The 8,636-nt window shown below is 40.0% G+C and overlaps 1 protein-coding gene across 1 annotated transcript; it reads right to left on the bottom strand.

Moving 5' to 3' along the window:
* Window positions 1-1,729: 1,729 nt before the first annotated feature.
* On the bottom strand, window positions 1,730-2,948 carry LOC147565694 (putative membrane-associated kinase regulator 4). The gene has a single exon (XM_086667974.1). It carries the CDS (start codon window positions 2,743-2,745, stop codon window positions 1,846-1,848), a length of 900 nt encoding a protein of 299 aa, XP_086524100.1. The 5' UTR covers window positions 2,746-2,948; the 3' UTR covers window positions 1,730-1,845.
* Between the last annotated feature and the right edge of the window lie 5,688 nt (window positions 2,949-8,636).

Below are 8,636 nucleotides of genomic sequence, written 5' to 3'. Positions count from 1 at the left end.
GTCCTCACACTATGCCCCTCGACCAACTCTCTCAAATACTGAAGAAGGGAGTAATTCCTCTTCTATAAATAACTACCTTTATAAGCTTAAATTTGTTTGGCTTAAAAGAATAAAAGGAATAGCTTGAATTGATGGGATGTGAAATATGCACTTTGAATGGTGATATAAAGGCACTGAAATGATGGCCTAGCTATGTCATCAACAATTGCAACTCAACTATGTGAGTTTGCCATGGTTGACACGGTCGAGGTTGATTCAGTACCTGTACTAACCCAATAATCACTTATCTCAGCAAAAAAAAAAAACCCCAATAATCACTTTCAACTATTTGGAGGAAGAAGGTAAGTTTAATAAGGGAAGAAGATGAGATTAATAAATTAGCGGGTCCAAACAGCAATATTGACTTTAGAGACGGAATATTCCCCACTTATTCCGTCAAAAGGGAGTCCAAAACACAATTCTGAAAAAAAGAAATCCAAACAGCAAGTCAATTATAGGAAAGGGAGTCCAAAAAATAAATCTTTCCCTGAATTTTCACAATCATGAGATCAAACTTGGGACCTCTAAGACTAGGTTGCAGATTAGGCATGTTCTAACTTTTATGAAGGAGTAGATTATTAGATTTACAAACTTATGTTCATTTGATAATCACGTGAATAAATAGTAATAAGAATGAAGGACCACTACAAATACAAAGCTAAAAACAAAGGATAAAACAAATCAAAAACATAAGAAAACAAGAGAGAATCTTGATATTATATTAATGTAAATAAAGTCCTAAAAATCAAGTTTATCTGCAAAACAAGAAGACAACTTAATATCTTAGGAACTCCCATCTTTAATTATTCAAGACAAAGAGGATTTGGTAGGTAATATACAAAAACTAACCTAAAACTTCCATTAAAAGATGTGATTTAAGAACACAAGACAAGGCAGTTGGTCCCTCAACAATTCTGACTATGATGATGCTTGTTTTTTTTTCTCACAATATGAATTTGAACGGTCTAGATCTAGCGAATCGTTCATTTAGACGAGTCAAACATTACAGAACCAGACAAGAACTAGTCATCTGAAATCTGACTCGTGTCAGTTAAACTCCAAGTCAAATTTTACATCCGACTTAGGTGTCGTTTGTTTTTATAATCTGAAATGATTTTATATGTATTGTTAGAAATATTGGAACTTGTTAGAAAAGTAAACACATACAAGTAATCAATTTATGCAAGTAAATTGAACACAGAGTATTTCTGATTAAAAAATTATGCAGGGCCGGCCCAAGTATTTGGGAGGCCCCGAGCGGAGCCAAAAAATGGGGCCGGAGATAAGGCAAGTTGGAAAGAAATAAAAAAGTTTGTAATGGTGTTTACAAATGGAATTGAACCCTAATCCTCTTGGATATAAACTATGGTTTTAACTATTGGGCTGCAATTCAAATTATGTTATAACTTTGTTTAGCATATAATTGTTATTTCAAAACTAATCTATACAATTCTAAACATGAGGCCCTTTATTGTTTTGGGGCCCAAAGCGACTGCTTTGGTGGCTTTGGGCCCGGGCCGCCCCTGAAAATATGGCACGTGGGAAAAATAAAACAAACACCTTTGGGCCACTGCTTTGGTGGCTTTGGGCCCGGGCCGCCCCTGAAAATATGGCACGTGGGAAAAATAAAACAAACACCACCTTACCCACTGAACTTGAACTCAGCAAAACATAAATATTGGATTATAAAAACAAAAACTACGATTTGATTTATTCATTAGTGTTTAGTCTTTACAAACTTTGAATCAGAATAGATTCTCACAAAATGCAAGTTCTTGAAAAATGAACAAAAACACACAATTTTACTTACAATCTTTCTTGATTAGAACATCTAACTGTTGACTGGTTACAATGAGAAATGGCTCCTTGAACTGCACTCTCAATCTCATAGTTATCACTTTTACTTCTTTTCAACAAATGTAACTCATCAGGATTCGAGCTCGAAAACAATGATGAATGCGAGGGAGATGATGAACATTGTTTAATCACTTCGGAGAATGAACTTCTACGCTTATAACCATGATCTTCATTATTCATCTTATCTTTATTATGAACTTGCCCAAATGGGTAGTATCTCTTTCCCACCTTTATATACTTCTTTAAGCATTCTTTCCCTCTCGAAACAATCTCTTCGGCTCTCATCTTCTTCGAAGTATCGAAATAACCCTCATTAGGACACCCAGACTTGGTAAACAATGACTTGAGATAAGTACTAGAAGTTTTTAACTTCATACCCAATGAGGACTGTTTGATTAAATTGAGCTTATTAGACCAAGACTTCTTCGGTTGTTCATCGATAAAACCGGTCAACTCGTTTGAGCACTCAAGGAGATACTCATTTGGGTTTAATTCTCCACTGGCAGGACATGAATATGAAGGTGAAATCATGGGTTTTGTGATATAGTTTTCTTTGAAGGTTTCTATTTTATTTTCATGAGAAGTGTTAATGGAGTTTGTGAGGAGATTTTGAAGCATTTGTAAACGTGGGGGGGTGTGAAGAGGAAGAAGATTACCTTTATAAAAGAGATCATCAGCTGGAGAGATAGTTGATTCTCTATGAGGAGAAGTTGATGAAGACATTTGAAACTCAAATTCTCTGGTTTGTTGAGGAGAATTGATTGAGTAGGAAAAGGTTGAAGAAGAACTTACTTCCATGTCTATATAGTCTTCATCTTCATCATTAGGTGAAGATAGTTCTCTTGCCATTCTCTCTCTCTCTCTCACACTCTACAAATTGTATACAACTATCAATGGATATGCTAATGGAGAGGTGAAGGGTGAAGGAAAGAGCATCCTATGAGGAGAGAAGAAGCCAAAATGAATAAAAGTGCATAAACTGATAGAAATTGGCAGGATGTATTTGAAACTCACCCATTAAAGAATTATAGGGAGATTCTTGTAATGGCCCATCATACTTCAAAAACAATGTATTTGACAAAAAAATTGTAAACTCTTCTGTTTTGTCTACCGAAAAGCAAAAAGAAGTTTATATAAACTCTTCTGCTCCTTGCAACAAAAAAAAAACTCTTCTGCTCAATTTGGATGGTATAAGAAAAAGCATAATTAACAACATGAGATGATGTTATAACTGAAAGTCGCGGAAGCTATCGAACCTATCCTAGAAATTGATCCGATTATGAAGATTAATCGAAAAGCAAAGTAAAAATCAAATATGCGAACAGAATTTAACGAGGTTCGGCTTTAAAGCCTACGTCCTCGGGCGAACAAGAAATCTTTATTGAAGGATAGATGAAGACGACTCACACAACCCGCAAGTTCGTCCCAAGATGGTACCGTATAGTAATAACCTTCTATACTAAATCTTCGACGACCGAGAAATTTAACACCGCTCAAAACTATGAAAAATTTCTCTCACTCTTGCTCTCTCTCTCTCTAGCTCTCTAAAGAAGAGTTGTTGTTGAGTAGTTGTGTTGATGTGTATAACAAAGCACTCAATCCCCCTTTTTAAATACATTATAAGCCGACTCTAAACTTAGGAATTAGAAACTTAAATTTGGAAACTGCCTCCCAATCCAAAACCGCCTCCAATTCCTTCAAACCGCCTTCAATTTGGAAACTTCCAATGCAAACCGCCTCTCACAATTCTCCACCTCGTACACAATTTGATATACTTCAAATTTTGGACGAACACCAGGATACTCCTTGTAAGATATATCTGCTTCTTGTAGCTTCATCCGACTGAACCATATGACCATGGTTGCCTACGTACCCTTTTACAGGATCAAGCCTACTGTAGTTCTACCAACCCTTCACATAAAGATTACCTTGTCGCCATTACGCCCTTTCGGGCAACTTAACACGAGCCGATTTGCAGCAATTTCAGACAATGCTGAAACTTGCCACACGTCACCACTTTAGTCAACATGTCCGCGGGATTCTCATCTGTGTGTACCTTCATGAGAGAAATATCACCTTCCTCTATGACATCTCGTACAAAGTAATACCTGACATCGATATGCTTAGTATGAGCATGATGAACCTGATTCTTTGCCAAGTGGATTGCACTTTGACTATCACACCATACATCCACGCACTCCTGCTTAATCCCTAGATCATCCAGAAGACCCCACAACCACAATGCTTCCTTCACACCCTCGGCCATAGCCATATACTCGGCCTCCGTAGTAGATAACGCAACTGTAGATTGTAACATCGATCGCCAACTAACTGGAGCACCATGTACCTTAAATACATAACCAGTAGTAGATCGTCTTCTATCTAGATCACCAGCATAATCCGAGTCAACATAACCGCTTACCTGACATGTTTCTCCACCAAAGCACAAACCCGTATCAACAATACCCTTCAAGTATCTCAAGACCCACTTCACAGCTTCCCAATGTGTCTTCTCCGGGTTTGTCATAAACCTACTAACCACACTGACCGCCTGTGAAATATCTGGACGAGTACACACCATGGCGTACATCAAACTGCCAACTGCACTAGCATACGGTATACGATCCATATGATCCTTCTCCACCGTAGTAGTGGGAGATTGTTTTCCCGAGAGCCTGAAGTGTGGTGCCAAAGGTGTTGACACCGCCTTCGCATTCTGCATCCCAAATCGAGAAACTACTCGTTCGATGTAACCTTTCTGATTCAAGTACAGTTTCTTACTTGATCGCTCTCTCTTAATCTCAATTCCCAGTATCTTCTTTGCAGCGCCCATGTCTTTCATCTCAAACTCTTGACTGAGTTGAGATTTTAACTTATTTATCTCCACCATGCTTCGAGAAGCAATAAGCATGTCATCCACATACAAAAGGAGATAAATAAAGTCACCTTCGCGAAGCTTCTTGATGTATACACAACAATCATAGTCACTTCTGCGAAAACCATGCTTTAGCATGAAAAAATCAAATCGTTTGTACCATTGGCGAGGGGATTGTTTCAATCCGTAAAGAGACTTCCTCAAACGACATACTTGATTTTCTTTGCCCTCAACCCTGTATCCCTCTGGTTGAGCCATATAAATTTCTTCTTCCAAATCTCCGTGCAAGAAGGCGGTTTTAACATCGAGTTGTTCCAGCTCAAGATCACTGTGAGCAACAATACTCAATAGCACCCGAATAAAAGTATGTTTCACGACCGGTGAGAAAATCTCATTGTAGTCGACCCCTTCTTTCTGTGCATAACCCTTGGCCACTAGTCTTGCCTTATACCTTGTACCCTTGATCTGGGAAGAATCCTCTTTCTTCTTGTACACCCATTTACAACCAATAACAGACTTACCTTCGGGCAATGGGACAACCTCCCATGTCTTGTTCTTGTGGAGAGACTCCATCTCTTCTTGCATAGCAACCAACCAACTCTCTCTTTCCTCCGCGGTAATAGCTTGTTTGAAGGTGACCGGCTCGTCGTCTTCCACCGAGAGTGCATATTCAACCACATTTGCCTGCCCGTAATGCCTAAGAGGTTTGTCTGACCCTAACCTCTGTACCGGCTTATATAACCGTTTCGGCCTAGTATGTACCGAAACATCCTGCTGCTGTTGTTGTAAAACTTGTGTACCTTCCCCTTGAACCTCCTCATGATCGGGTTCATCAATTTCCTCATCCTGAGTTTTATCCTGATGCTCCACCTGATCATGATTCCTAGAAACCCGTTGGTCTTCGGCTTCTACTTCCACTACTTGAGCTTTAGTAGACCCAACATCACCACAATTAGGCACCGTAGCTTTCGCCATAGCTACAATAGATGACTCATCAAACACTACATCTCTGCTGATTACAAACTTCTTGTCTTCCGTACACCATAGCCGATAACCCTTGACTCCTGTAGCATATCCTAAGAAAATTGCTTTCTTTGCTCTATTGTCAAGTTTGTCACCTTTAACATGGTAATAGGCCGTACAACCGAAAACCTTGAGTCTCCCGTAATCTGCATGTTCACCTGACCACACCTCGTAAGGTATGCCGCCATCTAAAGAAGAATGTAGAGACCTGTTCACAATATAACAAGCTGTAGCAACAGATTCTGCCCACCATTCTATGCCTAGTCCCGAATTGGAGCGCATACATCTAGCCTTCTCAAGTAGTGTACGGTTCAATCTCTCTGCGACTCCATTCTGCTGAGGTGTGTTTACTACTGTCCAGTGCCTCACAATGCCTTCCTGATTACAAAACTCCTTGAATGCCCCATCCGTGTACTCGGTCCCATTATCCGACCTTAACGTCTTCAGCTTTCGACCAGTTTTGTTCTCAACCATTGCTTTCCACACCAGGAACGTGTTGAATACCTCATTCTTATGCTTCAGAAAATAAAGCCAGACAAATCTCGAATGATCATCAACAAATGTAACAAAATACCTGGAACCACCCTTGGAAGGTAACTTTGCCGGTCCCCAGACATCGGTATGTACGTAGTCTAATACCTCTTTGCTCCTGTGCTTGCTTGTAGAGAACGTCACCCTGTGTGCCTTCCCGAACACACAATGCTCACAAAACTCCATGCAAGGCTTCTTCATGTCCTTCAACAAGCCTTTCCCGCACATCAGAGATAGACCCTTTTCTGACATATGCCCAAGGCGCATATGCCAAAGCCTCGTACTAGCCGTTGGATCCCTTCCACTGATTCCTACTGCTACATCTCTAGTAATTGTTGTCCCCAAAAGTTTGTATAAATTACCGTAACGAGTACCTCTCATTACCACCAAAGAACCCTTAACGACTTTTATGGAGCCATTCTCTATAATTATCTTACAGCCGTTCCGCTCCAACACACCAAGGGAAATTAGATTTTTCCGCAAATCGGGTATGTGTCTTACGTCCGTCAATGTTCTCATCACTCCATCGTGCATCTTGATCCGTATTGTTCTGAGTCCCACAGTTTTACATATACTATCATCACCCAGTATAACTGTACCACCATCTATACTCCTATAGGTAGTAAACCACTCCCTATTTGGGCACATATGGTGTGACGCCCCTGAATCAAGCATCCACTTATCGAAGATCTTCTCAGACACCTCTGTCACCGAGAAACATTCGTCTGCCTCTTCTGACACATATCCCGCCTCTTGCATCTCTTGTTTCTCCTTGTAGCCTTCGTTCTTTTGCTTCAACTTTCTCTTTGGACAAGCCGCTTTAAAGTGGCCAAGCTCACCACAACTAAAGCACGTTTTCTTGAAAGAGCCTCTAGATTTGGATCTAGATTTCCCGCCCTTTCCCTTTCCCCTTTCATTACTCCTCCCCCTCGTTACAAACAACCCTTGTACTTGTTCCTTGTCTACTCCACCCGACGCCATACTGCTAGTAGCAACCTTACGAAGGTCATCCGCTAATAGCGAATTTCTCGTCTCTTCCATGGTTAGACTATCACCAACAAGCATCAAAGTTTGAACAAGGTTCTCATAGGATTTAGGTAATGAAAGTAACAATATAAGGGCTTGGTCCTCATCCTCAACCTTAACATCAATATCCTTCAAATCTGAGATAATCCTGTCAAACCTATTCACATATTCCTGAATAGAAGAACCCTCTTCCATTCTACATGTGAATAATTTGGATTTTAAGTAGACCCGATTCGTTAAAGTTTTCGTCATGAAGTTGCTTTCTAGCTTTAACCACACACTCGCCGCCGTTGTTTCTCCGTCTACTAGAAACGCCACGTCCCTCTCAAGACACAACATAATGGTTGCCCGTGCTTCGAGATCTAACTCCTCCCAATCCTCATCTGACATATCTCCTGGTTTCTTTCCCGTCAACGTCTTATGTAATTTCTGCGAGATTAACAGATTCTTCATCTGCAACCGCCAATAAGAAAAATCGTTTTTCCCATTGAACTTCTCTATCTCATATTTCCCTGAATTGACCGTACCATTTCTCGATCTCATCTTCTCTTCGTTCAATCTCAACAAGGCTCTGATACCAATTGTTATAACTGAAAGTCGCGGAAGCTATCGAACCTATCCTAGAAATTGATCCGATTATGAAGATTAATCGAAAAGCTAAGTAAAAATCAAATATGCGAACAGAATTTAACGAGGTTCGGCTTTAAAGCCTACGTCCTCGGGCGAACAAGAAATCTTTATTGAAGGATAGATGAAGACGACTCACACAACCCGCAAGTTCGTCCCAAGATGGTACCGTATAGTAATAACCTTCTATACTAAATCTTCGACGACCGAGAAATTTAACACCGCTCAAAACTATGAAAAATTTCTCTCACTCTTGCTCTCTCTCTCTAGCTCTCTAAAGAAGAGTTGTTGTTGAGTAGTTGTGTTGATGTGTATAACAAAGCACTCAATCCCCCTTTTTAAATACATTATAAGCCGACTCTAAACTTAGGAATTAGAAACTTAAATTTGGAAACTGCCTCCCAATCCAAAACCGCCTCCAATTCCTTCAAACCGCCTTCAATTTGGAAACTTCCAATGCAAACCGCCTCTCACAGATGAGATACCATATAGAGGAAAGCTTGTGGAATTTTGGTTGGACTATCATTTAAGACTAAGAAGATGAATATGTTTAGTGGCTAGGGAATAAGAAAAACTAGGCAGCCACTATATGGGTTATCGTGATTCGTTGATATCATCGGAAGGAGGAATCACAACAAACCGCGTAAGATGGTACCTC

This window comes from Eschscholzia californica, unplaced genomic scaffold, assembly GCF_041429995.1.
Source record: "Eschscholzia californica isolate CP2 unplaced genomic scaffold, dmEscCali1.0.p SCAF_1, whole genome shotgun sequence".
NCBI lineage: Eukaryota > Viridiplantae > Streptophyta > Magnoliopsida > Ranunculales > Papaveraceae > Eschscholzia > Eschscholzia californica.
The sequence above is the reverse complement of the archived record's forward strand: the minus strand, read 5'-3'. Positions and strand labels throughout refer to the sequence as shown.